General features: G+C 35.9%; 1 protein-coding gene and 1 non-coding gene across 5 annotated transcripts in view; one reads left to right on the top strand and one right to left on the bottom strand.

The window, feature by feature from the left end:
• Fife (regulating synaptic membrane exocytosis protein fife) overlaps positions 1 to 25,079 on the bottom strand; it is a 72,476-nt gene extending 47,397 nt beyond the window's left edge. For 3 of the 4 annotated variants that reach the window (XM_034338291.2, XM_034338300.2, XM_034338304.2), the window contains exons 1-3: positions 22,173 to 22,531; positions 2,659 to 3,023; positions 191 to 299 (exon numbers count right to left, since the gene is read on the bottom strand). In XM_034338291.2, the coding sequence (XP_034194182.1) occupies positions 191 to 299; positions 2,659 to 2,694 (145 nt within the window). In that variant the 5' untranslated portion in view covers positions 2,695 to 3,023; positions 22,173 to 22,531. Of the gene's footprint in view, positions 1 to 190; positions 300 to 2,658; positions 3,024 to 22,172; positions 22,532 to 24,606; positions 24,769 to 25,008 lie in introns of those variants that run through there. The other variant, XM_034338297.2, reaches the window with a different exon arrangement.
• A 118-nt stretch (positions 25,080 to 25,197) lies between these two features.
• LOC117610690 (Coiled-coil domain containing 56) lies at positions 25,198 to 25,735 on the top strand. Its single transcript, XR_013062861.1, has 3 exons — positions 25,198 to 25,303; positions 25,454 to 25,587; positions 25,661 to 25,735. It is a non-coding gene; the product is annotated as a Coiled-coil domain containing 56 (transcript).
• Positions 25,736 to 25,739: the final 4 nt, after the last annotated feature.

The following is a 25,739-nucleotide window of genomic DNA, read 5'->3' as shown; positions in this document are numbered from 1 at the left end:
TTAATTGTTTTTATTTTTAATATGAAAGAAAATAGCAGAGAAAATTATATTATCGATCAAAAATAAATATCTATCCAGTTGATCATGACGGTTAAATACTCTACCGCGTTGAAGCAGATAAAGAATAGAGGTTGTATCTTAGGGAAGACAGAAAATTAGTAGACTGGTCAGGATGAGTAATGAAACTTACCGTCCCGTATCACACCACTTCCCAATTGCCTCCATTTGCTGAAGGTGGTGCCTCCATCATCTGGCGTAACCGATCCGGTTGTTCCGGAATCTGGTTGCGTCGTCACCATCTACGACAGAAAATAATGTTCCCCGTGAGACTACCACCTAAAACGAACCCTTCTTCCAACGTGTTTAACCCTCCTCTATCGGAGCTGGATCTTTGCTCACCTACCCTGTAATTTACCGTCCAAATTTCATATAAAATTCCTTTTCATTCCCATTATTCAGAAAAACAATGAAAATAATGTTCCAAATGATGAACAATATACAATAATTCTATTTTTTTTTTTTTTTTATTTCCATTTGAGCTTATATTCTTTTGCTAGAATGCGAAATTAGTAAAAATATTATCAAGTGCCCTATGAAATTTAATTAAAAGGCTAATTATATTCCTTCTAGCATACCCCCTAGTTACGTATCTTCACAACTTCATTCTAAGCCAGACTTTGATATGTTCATTCTTGTTATCAAATACATAAGCAGTTATGTACAGTCTACAGTATTGTACATGGAATTCATGTAAGATCAGGGTATTCTGTCCTTCGCCCTTCAATCCATAAGCAGAGTATAATAGAGGATTGGCTTTCTGGTTGGGGTCCAAACAGGCCGGAGAGAAGCACGCGCCGTCATAATCTGAGTGAACGATGGAATCCCGGAATGCAAATTCGTCGGGGGAATATTAAACGGCCGATATTGTACCGTTGGCCTTCTGGTAATGCATAGTCGACGCACTGCGCCATATGGTGTTCCAAACGTGAGTTTTCGCCACCGGCCAGGGAAATAAAAACACGATAGAATATCTCGCAACCCGAAATACGTACACCCCGTCTCAAAATTCTGTTAAACTTTGTCTTTTTTTTAAATTTTAAGAAACTTCCTTTTCCCTAGAAGATTGACCACCCCAATGGAAAAGGACCATGCGGTAGGACATTTTGGATACAAGTGTTCCTTTTTATTTTTCAATTTTTCTCGGGGTTAGTAGGTCCTAAAACTTTTTGGAGGCAGTGTATATCGGATAACGCTGACGAGGATATAAAAGTGGAACGGTTCCCCGAATGGGCCGACCTTTTGCATCGACGATTTGAATCGACTAAATTTTTATGCGTCCATTATGCCCTCTTTTCGAAACTCCTGGCTGTTGAAACTCGCGAACGGATTGCTGACGAGGAATTTATGACATGTGGTATACGGCTTTTCGTTTATTTTTCAAAGTACATCTTCAATTATTCATAGGTTGTGTGCAGGGATTTTATTATTGTTACTTTGGAATTCTTTGATCTCCAAAGTTCTACAAAGCTATGGAAGAAACGAAGAAGTTAATCTTCCAACAATAAATCACAAAGACTGCAATAATTTAATTTGAAAAAAGCTAAATAAATCTGAATTTTTGTAATTTTATATTTTATGAATTGTTCTATTTTCGCCGTGCCGAAGGGGAAATAGGAAACAAGAAAGGAATCCTGAAATATCAATAGCTTCGGTTATATTTATATCACTGTCGAATCTGAACTGTAGATTGAACGGTGTAACAAAATCTGACTCGACAGGTAACAGAGACACCATTAAAGAAGAAAATGTCCCTCGAGATCGTTGTACCTCGAAGAAATTTAATCCTCTCTCGTCTTTTCATTAAGAAGCATACAGCTCCAATAATAAAATAATGAAAATTCCGATAAATTCTATAAATTATAATATAAATTTCTAGACACGTAAATATTTATTTTCCAATTTTAGTATTAAAGAGTTGATTTTTATTTAGAAATTCAGATATGCATCAAGGTATTTTATTCAGCAATCTATAATGGATCTGGCAGGTTAATTTAACCTATAATTAATCTATGTCATCGTGGAAAATCCATAAGATTTTCACGGATGGTTAACACCATAAAATACGTAGCATAATTTTCCATAAAGCGAGTTTAATTCTTCGAAGCGAGGAGTTGTGCTCCGTTGTAAAATCGACCTAAATCTTTCCGTGAACTTGTAAAAAGTAAAATAAAAAAAAACCTAATCCCAGTTTAATCTCGGTTATTTTCGGCTTCCCTCTGTCGAATTCATTTTCCCTCGCGAACGTTTCTTGTGTGGGCGAGATACCTCTCAACTTTACGTTGTAATGGACGTAATTCACATTTCATAATCAGATGAAAAAGGAAATAATGAAATGAATAACGTCGTGAAAAAAATTCTGATTGAAGCGAATCGTTGGTTATCCAAACACGTACCGATGTTTATTTTCTGTTCCTCGATTATAAGAAAATTCTTTTATATTGAAGTTTAATGAAAAGCGATATTTTTTTTTTTTTATAATGACAAAATATTGAAGAAAAGGAAAATATAATCTTATGAAAATTATAATTTAAAATATTATTGGATACATGACCAAAAATAAGTAGATTACTCTAATCATTAAAACTGATCAGAAATTACCTTTTTGACGAATGATACCACGTTAGCAGGCAACATCCTGTATATGGTTGAACCGCACGACTTTCTTAGGGAGAAACGGAAGTACTCTTAACTCCCTATTGCGCCTCTCGTGGAGTTCTGTTTTCCGGCCCTGGTTACCGGCATAAAGTCGTTCTTAGAGCAGATGTCTGCTATTATTCTGTTCTCTTTTTCTTTCACAATAAGATCACGGCAATGTCCTCGGTATAACGAAAACCAGAATATTTTAATAGAAATCGACTGAACATGGAGCCACTTGGCTCATCCTTTTGCCAGAAACACATTCCCATAAACTATCGATCGTTTCTCTTGGCACACCATCGAAATCCTTCCTTGGAAAATTGAATCTGAAACAAGTACAATATTTCCTATATTAGAAAAGGCAATTAAATTGATTTCAAAGTTTTTAAAATTGAATTGAAAATTATATTTGTTGAACTTGAATTGCAATAAATATTTACATTTGAAATAACCATCAACGACCCACCAATCAACGCGTTAATTATAAATATTAAAGTACTAATTACTAATTAGTCTATAATTTAAAATTGAAATATAATTCTCAATTCATTTTTCTCTCATTTTCAAAATGTATTATTTTTTGCAATATTATACGAATATTTCATTTTAAGATTAAACATAAATTTATCATAAGTAACTTTTTTATTATTTAATACTAAAGTTCTCAGTAAAGGGTATAGCAGGATAAGATGGTCAAAAGTGCCCTTGACCCGAATTTGCTTCGCAATGCACCATTCGATAGCATATCCCAAAAAACCATGGTACACCAAGTTTCAACCCTGTACCTCAACCGGGAGGGTAGTTACAGGGTAAGAAAGAAAAAGTAGTTTTTGCCATATTTTCCCTATTTAATGGCATTCAAAAAATCTGAAAAAATTCTAGAATATTCTAGCCATGTTTCTTTATGATTGTGAATTTTTTCAGATTTTTCGGTTGCAAATCCTAGGCGTGAAAAATCAAAAACGCAAAAAAAAGTCGAAAAATAGAGATTTCGGGTAGAAGCTTTCGAGACACTAGATTTTTACTTTTACAGTAGTTAGATATTAGCATGACTGGTGTCCTCAATTTTTTTCAGATTTTTCATTCTGGTGCGTCAAACCGAAAAAAATCAAAAACCAATATTTTCGACATATTTCGTGCGATAACATGAGAAATACTTTCAATTTTTACATTTCCTTTACACACTTAGTGCATTATGTGATTTCGAACATTTTTGCACTGGATGAAGTAAATTCTGAATGGAGAGAGTAAAGTTATTATAAATAATTGAAAATTACGCACCTTATCCTCTAAAATATTAGAAAGTTTTTCAACGTTGCCGATGGGTAAGTTGGTAAGGTGTCCGACTATGGAACCGCTGGAAACTTTTTTGTCACGAGTTCGCGCCCCATGAATGTACAATTCTATTTTTTGTCATAAAACAATTTTTTTTTAAAATTATTAATTACATAAGAATACACAATAATCATTTAATAACGTATGAAAATAATTTTGAAATATTTTATTATTAAGTATACATAAAAATAAGTGGTACACAACCGACTCTTTGGCTATATGTACAATTAAGGTAAAATATACATATATTGCTTTCAATATCCATCATAAACCAACAACCACACAGCTTTTCAATTAACAAAATATTGGGAGCTATCCGTAATTAGAACAATACGTAATCAGAAAATCGGTAGTGCACCACTTATTTTTATGTATACTTAATAATAAAATATTTCAAAATTATTTTCATACGTTATTAAATGATTATTGTGTATTCTTATGTAATTAATAATTTAAAAAAAAAATTGTTTTATGACAAAAAATAGAATTGTACATTCATGGGGCGCGAACTCGTGACAAAAAAGTTTCCAGCGGTTCCATAGTCGGACACCTTACCAACTTACCCATCGGCAACGTTGAAAAACTTTCTAATATTTTAGAGGATAAGGTGCGTAATTTTCAATTATTTATAATAACTTTACTCTCTCCATTCAGAATTTACTTCATCCAGTGCAAAAATGTTCGAAATCACATAATGCACTAAGTGTGTAAAGGAAATGTAAAAATTGAAAGTATTTCTCATGTTATCGCACGAAATATGTCGAAAATATCGGTTTTTGATTTTTTTCGGTTTGACGCACCAGAATGAAAAATCTGAAAAAAATTGAGGACACCAGTCATGCTAATATCTAACTACTGTAAAAGTAAAAATCTAGTGTCTCGAAAGCTTCTACCCGAAATTTCTATTTTTCGACTTTTTTTTGCGTTTTTGATTTTTCACGCCTAGGATTTGCAACCGAAAAATCTGAAAAAATTCACAATCATAAAGAAACATGGCTAGAATATTCTAGAATTTTTTCAGATTTTTCGAATGCCATTAAATAGGGAAAATATGGCAAAAACTACTTTTTCTTTCTTACCCTGTAACTACCCTCCCGGTTGAGGTACAGGGTTGAAACTTGGTGTACCATGGTTTTTTGGGATATGCTATCGAATGGTGCATTGCGAAGCAAATTCGGCTCAAGGGCACTTTTGACCATCTTATCCTGCTATACCCTTTACTCTCTTCTCTCTGAGAACTAATTAAAGTTACTTTGATGTTTTACTTTTGTTAATAAAAAAGCTTCTATTCAGAATTATTAGAAAACAATTGTTCCAGATTTCGCCAAAGGGTACATAAATAAATGTAATTTCATTGAAACAAACAATATATTAAACAGTGACCCAGTTTGAAGCAATGCATTCTTATTCATGAAACGGTTCGTTACACATGCCAGAATTAAATTCCAATAGCCGAATTACCATACGTCAACTCGAAAACTTTCGTATCTGCATATTTATCGACGTGTATCAGTCGCTGCAATTTATTACAGTAATACTCGAATAACAAAATACAAGTACAGCTGGCAGTGGCTCGACAGGATTATAAAAAGGTAACGGGGGAAAAAAATATTCAAAGTTCATCGTTCATAAACATGCAAAATCGTTATCGAAACGAAAAAAATTATGTATTTTTATGGGATAAAACGAAGCGACGAGGAGAAAAATAACAAAGAGCTTTCAATTAAGAGATACATTCGATGAATTTTCAGATTCATTTAACATACCATCCGCTTTTTATACCAATTGTGTTTTCACGTGTTACCGTTGAAATTCCTTTACTTTTGTTCAATTTCATACATTATCGACGTTCGATTCTATCATTCTCTTTTTCTAGCTTCATTTTAGAATGTTAATAACCTGATCATTCATGATTTTCTCTTCCGTAGCTTCGGTTATAAGCCTCGGTTATGCATCGCGATAACCCCGTGAATAAGTAGATTCATCCCCCATCACGAAGAAGACATTGATCCAAGGGGGGGTTAGAAAATATCGCGAAAATGGAAGAAAATTTTTTTTATCAGAGCTAAGAGAGCGTTTTTTTTCCTCCTATGAACTAAGTGCACGACCCATGAAATTCCTTATTCCAGTTAATCGAACCTGATCATTTTTAAAGTGGAACCCCTCTTTCCCTTTTCTTACCCGTCAGTCTTTTAAAATATCTAATTTTCTACAGGAAAATGAAAGTGCAGTTTAATATAAAAATTTGATGCAATACCGAGAGTAACAGACAAAATTATTAAGGAAGTGGATGCGAGAGGATTCCTTCGTTTTGGAAAATGAAGGAATAAAAGGGGATTCGAGGTGTTTCGAGGGAAGAAAGAAGCCGAATAAGGGTGAAAACGGAGGCGTCATGGAATTTCAAGCATCGAGCTCATAATGGTCCAACACATATTAGTTTATCTCGTAATGATCCCAAGGAAGAACCTCGAATCCCTTGGTAATTCCTTTCTTAGATGCTGCGTACTCGGAGGAATTCGTTCTCTTCTGAAGATCTTGAGAGCTTCTGAGCTTGGACTTGGCTCGAAATTAATTATTGAAATCAATAAAGGCGACGATGAGCGATGCCAATGGAAGATAGACTATTCTTACTATTTTTACTATTTTTTACAAATTCAGCAAATACTTTAATACTTGGCTATTTAAAAAAGAACCAGGTTATATAGCAGCATATTTTTCTCCAATAGTGTACACGAATATATATATATATATATATATATATATATATATATATATATTATATCTATATAGATGTTCCGGCCGGAAATATTCAGGGAAAGGCGATTCGTTCTACTGACCTGGTGGCTGCTCCAGTTAACCTAGGAAAATGGATCGCGATATATGTGTTTTAATCAATACGTCAGAGGATTACGAGTCGCGAAACGACTGGTCGAAGTCTTTACAGCGAAAGGGTTCTCCAAGATGCAGGCACACTTGGCCTGGCCAGTCTGGGAAATTGCTTTCCTCAGGATTACCTTTCAGTCATTTAATCTCTCCTTTGAACGTGAGTTAACTCCGGTGACATAAATGGTTTCTCATAAAGGGAAACGATCGTTTTACGATCCTGTAAAAATTCCATGGTACTAGCTATCCAATGAACAATAACGCTGACAATTTTTAATTTCATTCTTAATGAAAGAAATTGAAAAAAAGAAATTAATTCTTAAAGTTTAGGAGTTCTTTATATATTTTCAGAATGTCAAAGAATGTTTCATATTTTTTAATACATGTTTCTTTAATGAAGAATCAAAGAAATAATTAATTGAATGATATAAATATGACAGTGACCTAAATATCAGATCCCAGGATGCATTAGAATAGAAAGAAAAAAATGGAAGAATCGTATCAATATTTAACAGCGAAAGAGAAGTTCCAGTAATTGAAATGAATAATGCATACAGTGTCTCCATTGATTCGTATAATCACGGTAATACGACACCACGAATGGTTAATCAAAGAAATCAAATGTAAAAAGTACTTTTCTACGGGGATCGATTTTATCATCGAATTGCTTGGTCAGTAGGCAACCAATGACAATCACTGCTAATATAAAAAAAGAATTAACATAAAATAAAATACTATATGTTTATTCGCGATTAAATCAGGCTTCCCAGGGAAAAAGGTGGTGTCCTTGGTTTCCACCCTTCCTCAAATTTGAATTAAATTTTATAGTATTTAATAATTAAAAATCATATTAGTTTGTTTCTAAATTACTAAATTAAATAGCCATTTTCCATAGGAAAGCTCGATCTGATCGAGAGTGTACATCAAGGTTCCTTAGCTTTAACTATACAGAAACGTGCCACTACATTGTCAGGCTCAAAGTGTACTAAACCATGAAGAGTCTGTTGTCTTCAAGGCTCGATTATAACGTGTTACGTGCACGGATCGAGTTGGCAGGTTTTAATCGAACCGATCGATCGCTTCCACGACACAAAAGCCTCTCAGAACCGGACACAAGAAAGACGAGCTTTGACGGTCTCGTAATACGAGCAGAATTCGGAAAATTACCACTTTAAGTATTTCAGCTGGATCAAAAGGCTCGTTAGGTATTGAAATTTTTCCAGTGCCCTCATTGGAAATATTTTTCTTTCCTTTTTTACTGTGTCTTTGTACGAATAAAGTTCAGGAACTTTGATCAAATATTTTCTTTTGTACAAAATCGTTGCTCAATTGGTGGAAAAACTTAAAAAAAAAACTATTAAACAACAGGGGCAGATTCAAAGGGGATCAATAGGGGTTATCAACCCTTCAAAGAGTATCCACCCCTATTAATTTTTTATTTATTTTGATAAATTTTCTATTTTATTTAAGAAGAATATGATATCGTTTAAATCGAAGAATTAAACACTGTGCATCTAGAAATATTCATCTTACATTTCCTTAAAATTACACGAAATGTTACTTCATTGCGATTATTGTTACATCCACATTATATTAAACCTTTTTTCGAAAAATTCTCAAAAGGTTTTCTCGTTTTAAAATCAAATCACAACGGTTCAAAAATAAATCACATAAATTCTACCAAAGTAGACAGAGATTTATTTAAAGTATCTTGATTCGTTTGAAACGCGCAGCAGGCAAATAAAATTGCCAGGAAATGAAAAATTCAAGGATTAAAAATGTCGTCGATGTTGCATGCTTTGACGTAGAATGAAAAATAAAAGGATGAATTAAAACAAGGACCGTGCAGAGGATTAATGCCCAGGGAATTTCAGTGTAGCCGTTAATCTTCGTGTTACGTTCCGTTCGTTTATCAATCCATTTCGATTCGATCTGATTCACGAGACACACCTTTTTCGTGCAGACTATACGTTAAGATATTTAAATAACTGTGGTCCTAAAATTATACGAGCTTCAACTAGGTCAATCAGGTCAATAATTAACCCCTTTGGCCCAATACCAATACATTATATCAATGTACAAACTTTCGTGCACCACATTTCAAAATAATTTTCACACATGGAGAATACTGATATATTTATTGATTTATTAGCAGTTCTATCCACTGGTAATTTTGTTTTATCGGTACTGCTAATAATATCGCATGCTCATTTCATTATATTCGGGTAATAACGTTGGTAAAAGAAGTTTCCGGCCTTTGTGGAAAGGGAAACTTCCGGTTGCACGAATATAGTAACCGTTCGTACACAAAGGCTTCGATGTCACAGACAAAGTATTGGCTCCGGTAGCCAGGCTGATATATTTTTTTTCTTTTTCTTTCTTTAACAACGTTGGTCAACGAACCAAATATTGGCTTTCTGTTCGACGAAAAACGACGAATTGCAGCTGCGATGGTGCAGTTATGTGGAACCGGGCCTTTCATCCATGCAAAGGATTTATCATGAAATATGAGTTGAAATTTATAAAGTATTCACTGCTATTTTTATTATTAATTTAATTTCAAATTTTTGAAACACTGAGTGCTATTCAATTTATGTAAATTGGTAAAATCCTGACAGTTGTAAAAAAATATTAATCAAGAGATACCTAAATTGCATTCAATTTATATGCAAATTTATAATTAAATAATCTCTACTCTTGTAAGTCTATATTATATTTATATAATATTTGTACCCAATATTGTAACAGCTACAGATAAACCTTTGAAACTAACACATTTTTGTTATGAAATAATTCAGAGCACTTAATTATTTTGCAAATAATTCCATCATCCGTTGGAAAGTTTAATTTGTTTAATAACTTTTGTTTAATAAATTCTGTTCAAAAACAGATACTCTTTTAATTATTTTTTATCATATCTAAATATTTTAATATCACTGACATGTTCATCCCGTTTCTTTCCATTAAATTACACGTTTCAGCGGAACGGATTCAGACGTCATCCGTTATAATTACTAGCAGATAATTTTAACATGAAAAATAAAGACGAAATAAAGGTAGAATTAAAATGATTGGAATGTTATAAATAATTTCATTTTATTTGGAATGCTGCCTTTCGACAAAAATTCTCTGCAACTTATTCAAATAAATAGTATCGTTTACGCAAACAAGCTTTACACGAAGTAAATAATTCCATCTCCACGTCCATTTTAATTAAACTCATCGAGATTATATCGTACATGTCCCTCAAACCTGGGGTCATCCAAACGTGTGCAACCGTGTATCCCTATAATCCAAAATCACAAATCTCTATTTATCCGGATCTCTGTCACAGATTAACTACAATAAAAGTATGAGAATCAATTGAAACTAAAACCGAAGCGTTCAACAGAAAATAACCATAACAATAACAGGATATTCCACAGTAAAACTGGAGCGTTGTAAAAGGAGAGAATGAACAAACCAAATTGAATAAAGATACACCTGACAATCAAATACTATGAATAATATTGAAAAAAAAGAACTTATAGAATTAAAGAAATTTTATAACAGTAATTTTCAACAATTTACAAAATAAGGGCAGGAGAAAAATATTTAATTCTTAATAATGAAAAACCAATTCAAGGAACCTAGAAAATTTTTCAAAAATTCTCCAGAAATAACTCTATTAAACCTCCCTCGCCAATTTGACCATAAACATTGAACTTCGCCCGGAACGACCTAAAGGTCTCTCTTATCTTTCAGTCCATCATTCAGAAAGAGGAGAAGAAGATAAGAAAACTCGTGCGAAGAAATTGGCTTTAGATTCCGAAGAAAAACGCCCACGAAATCTAGTTTCCGGTAGACGTTGGATGTTTAACGGGCACAGGTAGGAGCAGCAAAAAGGGAAAGACTCGCGAGAATAACGGCGAGCAGCAAATGATACAGTTAAAGGGAAACAGAGAGGGACGAGGAGGGAATAGGCGGAGGGTGGAAGCAACCGTTGGCTAGGAAATGGCTGCCACCTGTAGCTATTGATCGGCAGGACGAAGCCGAGTGCGTGTAGTGATGTTCCAAGTGGTAGTGGTCCTCTTTCCAGTCGTGTCGAGCTTCGCCAGAACAACCTTGTAGGCTTACATCCGGTTACCAGTCGTTCTACTTGTCATCGTTCTCGTTTCCGTTCCCTCCGTCAAAAGCACCCTTTCGTCGATTTCTTCGAACGTGTCCAGACATTGAATCTCGATCATCGTACCGAACCTCTTCAACGATAATTTCCGACATTTTCAACCGCGTCTGCAGCAACTCTTCTTTTCATTAAAAATTTTTCTTCAAATTTCATTCCTCCATCGAACGGACGATAAATGGAAGAAATCAGCGTACGAATTTCAAACGTTTCATCTTTCACGCTTCTGTTTTTCGATGGAAACGAACGGAGAATTCGATAAATCGAGCAGCTGCGGCTACGCGGAAACTCGAAGCCGTTCTGAATGCATTAATTAAAATGGAAATGTAATTACGGATCGCGGCGGGAATAGCGTGGAAGTTGTTCAGGGTTACGAGCCCCTTAAAAGGCCTGCTCCGTTATCAGGGCCCGGTGAATTGAAAAAAAGAAATTACTTTTTCAAAATCGATATCTGTGAATGCGTAAAATATAGTGGAAAAATAATTGTCGAGAAATTCTAGTTAACTCCGAAAATGAAGATTTTTGAATACATTCAAGTGTAGGTGATTATTTAATTTGGTTAAATAATTAATAATAAGGTAGTCGTCTTTGAATCATTTTTTCTTCGAATCTGTAAAACATTTTTCTGAGCTTGAAGTTTCCAACCCTCTAATTAGTAAAATGATTTCGAGTATTAAAAATACTCCTGGAGAATCAATTAAAAAATTCCTGAAAAACTACCCTTTCGCTTATTGACCTCTTTTTCAGAGAGGAAAATTATGAGTAAAAAATTTGTACCGTTATTAACGAAGGGTTGAATATGCTGGGTTGATTCGATCTTTTACGAAAGCAAATAATTTGTATTATGTACCGATTTATCGCATTAACCTCCTTTTAACGAGGAACTGAAAGTTTCGATGCAAAACTAGGTCATCGACGATGAAACGCTGATTCTGCTGTACCGTTTTGATTTATTATCTTCTATTTCCCGGAGAAAGTGAAATTTGTCCGCGAATAAGCTCAATTTATCCTAGCAAGAAATTGATTCTGATACATCTGTCCGATATTAAAACAGCTGTTCAACATTTTGAAGAATATATCTTTTTCAAACAGGAGTTTGAAACTTTCGAATCTACATTAAATCGTGACCAGATTTTATTAATGAAAAGATTCAAAGCAATTCACTTTAAAACTGAAGCTATCAAATTATTTTTCCGCAAAGAACCATCCCTTATCCACTTATTCCGCGATTATCTAATTCAATTACAAAGTTGTAATTGCGCTATCTGAACTATACGTTAATATTGCGTTGGATAAACTGCGAGAACGTGGGAGGATTTATGAGAAAATTCTCCGGGGAGATGCAACAATGCAACAACTCTCGAAATGCACCTATATTAATTTCCATAAACCGGAAGTAAGCGGAGAGCTCGGAAAATAGGAAGATTCGTTGCAAAGAGCAAAGTATAGGCTACAATTTCATCAGATAATTCATCGAGATTTTATTCAGCTTTCCAACGTTTCTCTGGCCACACTGTTCCATAGTTATTCCACGTTTCCTTTCGCTTGGCTTTTCTCCAAATGCTTTCGACATTGTTCGTACCGTTTGCAATTGAATGCACCCAGAACTGAGAGCTAAAAAGCTTGGAATTTCAACGAAAATGATTGATTAACCAGAGGTGCCAACGAGACATTTCGTTTTCGTCATTGAAGTCACTTAACTGTGAATCTATTACATTTTTCAAAAGAAGCTGATTCGTTTCATCCTTTTCACACCTAGAGCTATTTATTTATTATAAATTCTATAACTCTATAAGGGAAGAAATAATGTTCTGATGAATTTTGAAAAAAGTTCAAAGAAACATTATTACAATTTTAGTTGTATCAGGTGACTTAATTTCATATGAAAATTTATGCACATCCTGTTTGGAATGTTACTGTTGCTACGTACTGTGTTTCGTGAAATTTGTAGAGCGTCACCTTTCTCGTGGAAAGCTACCGTGACAAGAGGAAAAAAAAATCTATTAGTTTCGTTAGCTGCGTTTGTCCGCTCGCGAGACCAACAATACGGCTCCCAATTAACCCAGTCGAGCGTGCGTTGCAGCCCTAATGTCGTTTCGCAAAATGCATCACCCTCTGACTAACGCGAGAATAGAAATTTGTTGTTCGCCTGTTCTGTGTGAAACTTAATTCGCGAGAAAAACTTCAACTTGCTGTGGTGAATGTAAACTGTGCCCCTGGTAATATTTGTTAGGAGATGATATAATAATGGTGTTAGAAATAATGATTATATAACATCAGATATAATACTATAGATGATTAGATGGAATATTCTTACGTAATATAATTGGAAATAATTGTTATGTAATAGAGATTATTAGACAGAATATTGTTATATAATATTGCAGGTATTATGTAATGTTAAAAATATAATAATAAGATTAGAAATATGTAATTATTATATAGCACTAGATATCTTAAGATTTTAAGAATTACATTTTCAAAATTTTCTCAGTTGCCCATCAGTTAGACGAAACTCTGTATAAAGAAGATCAGAAACAGCATTAATTATATGAAATGACCTGACAGACTGGGGTTGCAACGCAAAGCTCGTGTCTCGACGACGTTATCTTGCCGAATTTCAACGTTTCCAGCATTGCTGGGTCACGCAAGAACTCTATGGTACACCCTTCTAACTTTTCAATGAGTTAAGCAAACTCGCACCCATTGCTCATTGGTTTCGTCTGCGTGAATTCATCTTATCGGACACGAATCGGAACCCTCGACCCTTCCACTTGACCCTCCCTGATCGTTTCTAACATTTTTACGACTTTAGCCGTTATCGTAGTCGAAAACCTCTCCTTTTTACCTCGATGATCTTTATCCAACCCCCGTGTCCCTGTCTGCCCTTCGATTTTTCCTAAGTTTGTCAACGGACCACCCTCTTTCTCTCGAATGGAACAACACTTTGTACGATTAAGATAGCTTCTGGAACCGTATCGACTCCGTTAACGAGCTCATTAATTCTTTAACGTGTTCCCTGATCCAACGGGATTACTAAGAAGTTCGAGGACGTTCTGTGGTTTGCTGAAGAGGAAACCTCCAGACTCTGACTTACTTAGACTAGGAAACTTTGACTAATTTAGATAATTTCAAATAAAGATAATACGAATACGTAATTTCAGGAAAACCCGAATTAGTGTTCAGGGTTAAATTAAGTCATGAATTGAACTGATTACAGAACAAGAAGAGTTACTTCATTTCGAAACAATATTCTTTAAAGTAAAGTGGAATCTTTTTTTCAATCGAAAGCTTCTTAATCGTTCTCTATAAAAGTTTCATCGTTTCCTAAGAAAAGCTAAAGCCTCTTTCGAGGATCAATAAAGGAACAAACCCTCCATCGGTTCGCAGAAGAAAGGGAAAATATCTACTTTTATAGCCATACGATTCGCAAGGACGCGTGTGCAATTACGAGGAACCCGTAGCTAAATTTCGACGAATTGAATTTGTTTTTCCACCACGTTTCGATGGAACAGCTTTCACAAAGGGTGGAGTAGTAAGCTTCGTTGTAATTCTAGTCGCGGACCAACCGAAGGCTCCGCTTTTCCGAAATGCCGAAATACAAGCGGTTTCGTGAACGCGATACACTTTCGGCATACGAAACGAAAACTTTCATCGTGGAACAAGTTGAAATCTTTGAAACAAGAAGTATCGAAAAAAAAGCAGAATATCCCGTTGAATTAAAACCATTAACCATTAATTTTTATGAATGCCTAACGGTAGAGAGATAAAAAAAATGAAATCGCGGTAAAAGTAAATCATTCCAGTGCACAGGCTACAGAAATATGGTACGTAGCAACGATAAATTTGTTCGAAAGATCGTAAAAGTAAAAAACAGTTGGTTATGGAGATTATATTTCCTTTCTTTTTTTTTTCAGGGGTCCAAAAAATGAAATTTACGAAGAAATTGAATTACGCCGGAGGGAAGCTTTATTTATGAAAATTTTTTCCCCACTTTTCGTTATATTTTCAGTTATACGATCAATTAACGTCACCTTAATTTATAGTTCTTCGGCGGATGCAAAAAATAAAACTTTCGGCGGAATATTTTCCCTACTAACGTTGTATTATTGATGGGGATTCATTATCCGCCTGATGGCATTTTAAGCTAAAAGTTGTTCGCGATTCAATTTTCTAGAAAACATTGTTCCCCTGTCGATACGAGTGGCGAAAGTATTAATAACATTTACATAGTTTCTACTTACTCGATTATTTGTCAATTATGCAATAATTGCATTCTAGATGCACGTAAATATTTTATGGCTGTTTTACGTCTCTTTAAAATAGAAACGAAGAATTTTTAGATATTAAATATTAAAACTAGAAAAATTGAATAATAAAATATGCAAATAAAATAAAAGAAAAATGTTTAGTTAATAAAACGACTGATTCGATAAAGAATATTTTGGAAATGAAGATATTTAAAGTACCTTTATAACACAGAGATCTTCGATTCGTGTCAAAATGAAAGATAGATGCATGAAATATGTTTTATCAATGGCCGATATAAAAATCTGATTTGAAATAAACACCCACCTTTATCCCGTCTTATTTCCGTCAGCTTTGATTTACGAACCCACGTAACCTATATATCTTTCATCTATTTTTGCGAGCACGATACTTCCCGAAATTCTTCAATCCCCCTTTTTTTACGTCATCCTTTATATTCAGAACATTTTTATTTGTTCCCTTCCATTCTCCCTTATTCGAGGAAAAATTGTGAAACTTTCAAAGGTCGTAAAATTATTCCTTTGATATAAATAGAATCTTTATAATTTGATTTCTAAAAAAAAAACGAAACTTCGAATGAAGAAATTTATTTAAACTCGAGATATTAGAAATTAAGTTTATAAATTATCTAGGAAATTCACTCAAAAGAATTACTTTAAAAATTATGCAATATTCATGCAGTGAGTGAGATTATGAGACATATGACCAGAGTTTCCGGTCAGTTTCACTTGAAATTACCTAGAATCAATTCGAATGAAAGGTGGGGGAAATTTATGCAGGATTAATGCGGAAATCAGCTGATTATGAGAAACATGAAATTTCTTGGAATCAACAGACAGAAAGGACGAAGTCGGTGGCTGCCGAATGTGGGTGAGCAGCAGGGAAAGAGGATTGAATTTAACTTCCCCTCCTCGAGTGCCGCCGGCAAAGGGGTGGTTTCGTGGTCGAGGGCTGTCGACCGACCTCGGCCGATCGATATAGCTACAGGTGTCTGAAACCCTATCCATTTTGCTCGTCTGTTCGTTTACAAAAAAATAAAAAGAAACAGACCTCAAACTAGTGCTCTGTGTTCTGTCCGCTGACCATCGTCCTGCTATTAAACTCGATTGCTGCTTTCATCTGTTTGGAACGTAAGTTTTTTTTGACGGAGACAACTAATGTTCCTGGGGGTAAAGATTCTTCGATCGATTTAGCTACAGGTGTTCGAAAATACAATTGCGCTATAATATCTCATAAAAAGCCATGAATGGTCTACTGGCATTTTTACACCCTCATATTATTGGATTCTTTTACCATTGGGTTCTAATCATAGTACCTTGTATAAAGATTAGATTCGAATGATGGATCTTTTGTTGACATGCTTGGACTTCCATGAATCCTTTTTATTAGTAGACCTAGAGATCCCCGTTTCATAATATTTACATATTTGATTCTTTTTATAGAAAAGCCTAAGTGATCTGCTGACACCCCTACACCTCGTTATTTTTGTTATTATTAAGTCCTAATTATGGTGACTTGTGAAAAGTAGAAATGCAAAGTCAAAGTCTTTTGCTAACATATTTGCACCCTCATGTTATAACGTTTCCCATCTAATAAAAATATAAAGGTATTGAAAACCTACCCCCTTATAAATTCTTATTATTAAGTCTTAATCATATTAACTCACGAGAATCCTAAATCTACTCTTAACATCCCTAACACCCTCGATAATTCCTCTTATTATCAGGTCCCAATCATAATAATTTATAAAAACTAGGGTCTCAGAGACCCTGTTCCTTCAGATAACTTCCTTCCATCCCCATAATTTCTCTTCTTATTAGGTCTTACAATTTTTCCTTGTGTTCGTTTGAGCTTGAACAATTTCATATAACGTTCTTAAGAAAGCAAAAGGGCGTTGAAAAAGGCTCCCTTTAATACCATAATGGCACCATTTAGAACGAGAATCCTGCACTTTACGGAACAAAGATTTTCCATTTCCAATTTCCAGACGATAAATCACGCTTCCAGCTTTATCGGGACTTTTATTGACGGATGATACTTCGATATGTTTGAAACGTGAACCCCTTTTTCGCTTTTTCAACCACCATGTATCACATATGTAGAATACTTTAAAGCTTGTACCATATCTGGTTCCGATATAAAGAGATGTATGTACATACACATACGATAGTAAGAAGAAAAAAAAACAACGAGAAAAATGAGGAAAAACAACGATTGATACAAAAGATCCGTGAATCAGATAACTCATGTTTATCGATCAGCTGATAATTTTCAATATTATTTAGAAATCCTGTTTCGCACCCAGAATTACGTAATACCGTATAAATTACATAACTTGTCGATTATTCGATACGGATCGCTGGTGATAATAATGGAATAAAGGAAAAAAATGATGCGATTATGCAACTCTTCAAAGTGGAGTACTTTTAAATTCTATATTCTTCATTTAATTTAAACCCCGTTAAAAATATTAGAAAAATATAGAAAAATTTATTGTAATTATTATTTATGTTTAAAATACCTTCTGAAATATACAAAGGAAGTTCATCCATTTTTTTTACGATAATAATACTTGGGAAAGGAACATCCCTTCTAGAAAGCAATATTCGGGAAAATCTAGTAGCTATCAACACGCAGTAAAACGATTAACAGGGTCAATATCGTAGCGAGAGTACCTCTGATAAATTTGTTCCAATATAATAGAAAGGTAGGGTATAAATCCGTCCCGGTGTTTCACTTCCGGCGACAATATTCGACGCCGACGGAACGTTAAAGGGAACGATACTAGAAGGGAATTCTTTGATAGCATTGAGAGCTTTTTTACTTTTCCATCGATCCAATCCAAAGTATCACACCCTTAGCGACTCCACCTTTTGTGTCTCACCCTTCGTATACACGATTTATGATAAATATTAACCCTTCGAAAGTTTCGCAGAAAACGGTGTATCAAGATAGGGTGCGAAGATACTAATTGGTTCAGAAGGAACTTATGATTCGTGTAATTAACTTCTGTCTTAATGAAAAGGAACTTAAGTACTCTAATTATTGTACACTCGCGATCGGATCAGACTTCCCCAGAGAAAGGACTGAATATCTAAATACAGAATTAGGGTGAATATTCCTAAAAATTTGAAAGGAAAATTAAATGAAATCAATCAAAAATTGAGAAAATCATAAAATTTTTTCAAACTTTCTCTAATCTAAACAACAGAATTCGCGTATTTCCTGTATCCAACACGGCTGTTTGCTAAACACGCGTCGCTCGACCGGTCATCCTGTGTTCCCGACTGTTGTTTGTAGCCTAATTTCCCGTAGCCGATACTCAAAGCGGAGAAGTGGGTCAACCGATCATCATGTTCGCCTGTATATTACCAGAGAAATAGGAAACGCAAGCGCGTTCTTTATTTCTATCGATCGCTGTGTATCCTTCGGTCTGCGGGAAATGAAAAAAAAAATAAGGGAGAGATCCTCGAACAGCTTTTCCGATCGAGTAATCACTCGGTGAAATTGTTGTTGTTCTGTCGTCGACAACCCGTTCGCGAATAGGTGGGAAACGCTTATTTGCATCGGGTTATTGCGTCCTCGTTACTTTTACGAATACTATTATCGATTCGTTGATTGACTATTTAAGGGATGAAACTGAAAGGACCTCTGTCCATTTTTTCTTTTTTTTTTCTTTCGTATAGTGTTACCATTATTTCACCCACGATTTATACGTAATATTCGTAAAATTGAATATTATATTAATTATCAACGAGGCGTTTCTATTTGGGGCGAGTTTGAAGTCAAGGTTTGCCAGCTTCGGCTACCTGTTTCAAGGTTTAACGTTGCGGTCTCACGTTCGATCGGTGAACACACTTGACACCGACGGTGATACCGTACACCACTGCGCTAAAATGTCATGATATCGGTGCGTTAAGATGTCAATATGTCAACAGCATCGACGTTGTCACGCTACGTGTTTCGCTTTATACCTGAAACAGGCGTTCGAGAGCAATACCGTTACTTGCGTTAATTTACGAAAATGAGAAAGTGTCAATCTGTCGGGCACGTCAAAGCGTTACATTGTTCGGCTACCGAGATTTTCCCTTTAAAATCGTTCGGAGAATCGTTTGACGATTCGATTGGCACGGTGAAAATGAACACGTTTAGACGTCGCAGCTCGAACTATCGAGGTTTCGTAATTTTAAAACACGAAAAGTGTGAGGTGTCGTGTGTTAATAGGTGGCTTTGCGCGCGCCTGTTACGTCCTTCGCGAAGAATTAATACCGACTACGAAATTTATCGCATGATTTGTTCGCCGTCTGTTCCTGGGTTCTGTTTACCCGGCTGGAAATCAGAGAAAGGAAACATTTGCTCGAGTCCTGGCAAATTGAAAGCCTAGACGTGTTGAAACAGATCGTTACAATTTCATTCCGTAGCTGTTGTTGTTACAAGCACAATGGTGCTTGTAATTTTACATCTGGAAGCTAGGGTAGGATTATGATTTCTGAAGCCTAAAATTTATTGAAAAATTGAAATTTATTCTAAGTAGGGCTCAAGACTTAATCTGATATTATTGGAAATAAATTATTGAGAAAATTGTGATTATAAATTTTTATAATTACTATCTCTCAATTTAAAATTATTAAAAAAATGAAAAATATGAAAATTTTGAAATTTATCGTTTTTAGAATTTCGAATAAACTAACTGAATTCTAAACTCGTCTGTGAACGTCTTATCGTCTCTTTTTTTTATTTCGTCTTTTGTCTGGTGAAAAAAAAAAGGGAAAAGCTCCTTCGATCGTCGAGAAATTCGCATCCCTCTTTGACCCTCCTTTTGCTCGGGTCTTTCTAGCCTGGCAATATCGTGCTTCGACGCGTTGAACGTGATCGTCCATGGAGTTCCTTAGCCACCTACCCGTCCCCTTATTTTTTCGCGTAGGTGGACTCGAACATGATCTTTTCAGTATTTTTAGCACGTTGAATGATTGGTAGCCTGACATTTAGCTGGGCGTAGGCTTTCAGAGGAATTCTCTCTTTACGCAATTGTTAACGTAGGTTATTATGTACTTGAGAGGCTAACAATTCTCAATGGCCTATCTGGCTTTGAAGGATCTTTCGAATAGGGTGATATAAGGTATCCAGATAATAAAACAATCATTTTTCTAACAGCAAACTCTACTGTTTTTGATTCAACAAAAGAAATAGTAAGAGAAAAATAATTGTTAAAAGAAATTCTAGAAATGTAAATTTGAAAAACCTGAGATAATATTTTTCAGGCATCCTTAAACACGCAGAAGGATTTAGTATCGTAAATTTAAATCCGTCCTCCAAAAAAAAAAAAAAAATTCGAACGGAAAACTTAATCTTAGCGTAACCCCGATCCACCGTAAACTTTTCGTACTGATAAAAGGTAGGAAAATTTCCGTCGAGAATCCAGCAGGCTCTTAGCGACGATAAAATCGAGGAAAATTCGCGTGGAAAATTACCCCTGACACTCGATATATTCAGTAAACTTGTTCTGGCATTAATAATACCGATTAATCTTTCCATGTTTAATTCATTATTAAGTTGTAAAACGGTAATTTGGGTACTAAAACCATCGACTACATTATGCACAGTCTATCTACCAAGGAAAAAGATGGAAGTCTCCTCTGATTTTCATGAAAATTCGATATTTTTTTATATCTTCTGATGCGCGATTTGAAGGGATGAAACCCTACTATCTCAAAATCCAGATGTGATACGTGATCAAAAGTTTTCGAGCTAAAGGCAAACATTTTCAACATTTGAAAGAGATGAAGAAAACAACAGACTTGCTGAAGATCTTACCAAAAAATTAACTCAATCACTGTTTTAAGCAATGGAAAACGCGTATTTAAGTCTGTAGATAACGGTGTAAAAATATAAATCGTTACCCTTTTTAATAAACCATCCTATTCCCCTCGTATATGACCTGTTACGCGTCGCGTGCAATCAATGCGTCTCGACGCTCATCCGTCGCGTCGTTTAACATGAAAAATAAAACGTGTACTTTCGCTTTTCAACGACGTTCCGCTCTTGCTCTTGTTCCCCGTTCCGACGAATGCTGAACAAACGCATTGTTCTTTAACCGAACGATAAAAAAAAAGGGATAGTGTCAAGATGTTTAAAAGCGAACGGTTGATCGTCGGGACAAAAGCGTCGAGAAGATAAAGATCGTCGACAGAATGGAAGGTTCCGGGAATCGAGGAAATAGGAACGGAAATCGGTCGATTAAAACGGGATCAAATCCATCTCGAAATCACGTTGCATACGTGGCACGGTTCCCACGGCAAAACCGCAATTCCGCGGAAAGACGAAAGCACCTCGGTACCGTTAATTAACAGTGCCATCGATTCGGCTATTTTCAACTAATGAAAAATACATTTCATCCGTTCGACGATTTCTTATCAATTAAATTGTACGATCCATCGAACGATGGCTCGAAGAATTTATAATGGAACCAAGATTCTTAAAATTATTATTTTCAGTCTGAAACAAACTAAATTGAAAGGAGAAACCTGAAGAAATACGCGGCAGAAGTTTCTACTTCTTATGAAAGCGATCGTAAGCTTCGGTATTTTATAAAAGTATCGATTTTAGGATTTCCACCGATCGATCATTTTCTACTTCTCCCGATAAGTACTATGAAGGTCCTCGAAGTCTCCGAGCGGTCGGTTCGATTCAGGATGTAGGAGGCAAGGACGATGATCGAAGGGATTGACGGAGACATTCGAACGTCGTAAAAGTGGAAGGACAGCGGTCGAAGGATTGGGATGGAAGCGCGCGAAAGTGGTTTTTAAGAGAAGCCGGAATGACCAACCTGTTACTTGAAAGTTGCCGGAAGCTTCCGAGCCGGGAAATGCGTGCGTTCTTTCGGGCGCGCTATCCCGTTCAGCTGCCCCTCCGAATACACGTGCTCCTCGGGTATTTAACGAACGATCGCGTAAGCAACTCACTGTTTCCCGTTGCTGCGTGCTTTATACGTACGAGTGCGCAGGGGTACGTACGATCGTCGCGTTTAACTCGCGCGTGTTAGTCAGTTCCGGATGATGCGCGCATGCTCGCGTGAAAAAGGATACGCAAAGGAAAACTCGCGGCGTGAAGTGACAATGAGAAAGAAAAAAAAAATAATAGAAATCACCGTGTTACCCAAAGCGACGATATCGTCGGGCAGGCTGCCCGGCTTGCACTGCCCGGGTCTCCTGTTTCTCCCACCCGTGCGGACCACCCGTCTCACCCTGGCTCTCTCCCCTGTTTCTCCTTACGCCACCCCCTCGTTTCAGCCCCCGCCACTGGTTACGCGCCTGCCGAAAAAGCTCGCCTACTCCTCACCCCACCTTCGCCACCCTTAACATCCTACGAGCCCTCTGCAAGCTCCCTTCCGCTCCTTCAACCCCTTTCTATCCGTGACTTCGACTCCAGACTCTGAAACGAACTTTGAACACCACCGTGTCTTTCCCACTCCTTTCTTTCCTCTCGAGAGTTTGACGCGGTAGCAGCTCAGGGCGCAAGCCCGTCCTTCTCTCCCGGATGGGAGAAGGGAAAAGGATCGTCGGGCAGCAGGAGAAATATCCTTCGGAGCTCCTGACGCGCTACGAGGGACGCGGTTACTTCGCGCCTCTTTTCGCACACGTGGACCGACTCGTTGTACGTTATTTTTCTGTCTATTGGAGACCGAGATATGTACATCGGGTCTATTGCGATTAAGATAGAATTGAACTCTTTTAAAGACACCCTGAGACTAAACGGTTCGAATTACTCGAAGATTTCCTTTTCTTCTTTTAGCAATGATTTCTTGCTCTAATAATGGCAATGGTGAATTCAATCGATCAGCCATTTGAAATTTTGCAGATAGACAAACAGAAGGTTCATAGAAGCGAACAAGATTCACTGTTTCAATGAATATTTTGAAACCTTCTTTTTATTTATTTAACAACGTTTGAAAATGTTCCAAGACCTTGAAGACCAAGAGAAACAGAACGATACGAAACACGTCAAGTTTTATTTAGATCCATCCCCTTGGGATGAATATCCCATTGTAATCCCTGGACTATTGACATATTCGTTTCTTCTTATCGAACATCAAACCGGAAACGAGGAAGCTAGAGATAGGAGCCAGTACTGGGCTCGCGGCAACGGAGAAGACAAAACGTTGCGTCTCCTAGAGTCAATTGACTGGAAAATTCCAACAATGAAACCGGGTGAAGGTAACGTGAAAAACGACGCACGAAATGGGTTTTTCAGGAGTGGCGCTTGTTGCTCGTAGAAAATAAAAACTCGTCACTGTATTATAGACGTGCACACGTACACCCGCCTAACCCACCCACCCCCGACGGTGACCTGCTTTGTAAACTGATGCGTTTTGCGTATGAGGAAGAGTTGGAATATAACCGGCTCCCCTATGCGCGATATATCGATCAATTCTGTGTAAACAATCGACACACGCGGCACTTTTTCCTCGATGGTGAGGAGAAAAAGTTGGGCGTGAAAAAAAAACCACTCCCTTTCCGTTCGATTATACAATTTTTTTGTTTCATCTCAATTGTTCGTAGGAAAATGGAAAAATTACTATTAATAGGGAGCCAACTTTTTACATTCCCACCAGCGAACGTATTGAATTTGCTTTACAATCCATTAAAATGGATACCCGACGCTGTTAACGTAATGCAACGTTATCAAATATTCAAGTTTCATCAGACAAGTGAACAGACAGGATACGCGCTTCGGATGAAAATTTTCTTGTCTAATGAAAAACGTCTTCGAATTAATATTTTTTTAAATTTTATTCAGGAAATTGTATTCGTAATATGTACTGTTTTATTCATTATAAAATAGATCTTTGTTTTTAATGGGGTCTCAAACAGAAGATCCTTGATGTCGAGTTTTATTCCTTTAGCGCTGAACAGCGACGCGGAAGAATTATTACCAGTAGAATAATATATAGATATGCCATCGCGTCGCATAAACTATAGAGGAACTTTTATAGATACTATGATTTATTATACGTATAACATGGACCATATGTTACAACATAAAGTACATTTGTTTATGATCCTCATATATCTAACCACGAATGCATTTTTATATTAAATAATAAACAAGTTGGTGAACTATTAAATTATAGTATCAATGATGTACTTATTTTAAGTTTAGTTCGAATTGTAATTTGCACAATTTCCAAGAACAAATCCCAGGAAATGGCACACAGCTTATAGAACATTATTTTATTAGAATTGCATGCAGAGCAAACTCACATTGTAGCCGGAGGAGATCTCCAAACGCTATTGAGACTTCAGCGTCGTGTAGTCGACCCGTAAGTCAGTCCCCAAAGCGTGTCTCGAAGAATCCCACAGGCATTCCCTTATCTTGCAATGTAGAGTTGATCCAGAGGATCCCCTCGAAGTAGTCTGAGGGTCCTTTAAAAAAAAATAAAGCGAGAATATAGTGTGACAGTTTATGAGACAGCTTGAACCCCTAATCGCTACAAATTGCATTGTTACTTCACTGATAATGCCTTGGTACTAACGTACCAACTAATTTGAAAGAGAAGTATCCTAACCGACAAGCGCATGTTCATATGAATGTTTGTGCTTTTTTCGAAAACTATGCACTGCTTATTAATGAGAAAGAAATTAATAAATAGAGATAATAATCACCTTATGACAGTTCGTGTGTCACGATCTAAAATACCGCTGTCGCCGGAAACTTTACTAACTGCTTTATTGCGCACTCTATGATTTAAAAATGAATATTAGGAACTAAAATACTCCCATCGGTAAGAATACCAGAAAGGTAAATCATTTTCATGTCACATTCTACCATATCTAGACGACGTCGGTATGTCAGATCTCGTGCCACAAATCCCCAAATCTCATCTGAAACAGAAATTTAAGTTACATGATAAATCTATCTTACACCTCGTTTATGATGTTACGTCACGGTGTTGAAAAGGTACAATTTTCTTCATTTCTTGATTAAAAAATTAGTATTTAAACGAATATTTTACTAATATTATTTTGAAAAGAATCTCTTAGAAAATTTTATTCTATATAACTTTGTATTATATTATAATACTCTCGTTTTAATTTTCGTATTTAACAGACTGCAGAACCTCAACAATATTTTTGAGCAACAAAAGCACGAGAAACAAAGTGAACGAGTAACTATCACAGAGTACAAGACAATCGTGTAAATCACTTGAAGAACACAATTTAAAAAATGCAAACTGGTGAATGGCAAGCCCAATATTCCTAACATGATATTTTATCAGAAATATTTCATCCTTTGATTAATTCATTTTATTTGCAGATGAAAAGAGTAGTGAATTTTTACAAAAGGTTAATTTAGAAAAGGATAAAAGAAGATTAAAATACTCAGATTTGATGTA

Source organism: Osmia lignaria, chromosome 10 (assembly GCF_051020975.1).
Source record: "Osmia lignaria lignaria isolate PbOS001 chromosome 10, iyOsmLign1, whole genome shotgun sequence".
NCBI classification, from domain to species: Eukaryota; Metazoa; Arthropoda; class Insecta; order Hymenoptera; family Megachilidae; genus Osmia; species Osmia lignaria.
The sequence above is the reverse complement of the archived record's forward strand: the minus strand, read 5'-3'. Positions and strand labels throughout refer to the sequence as shown.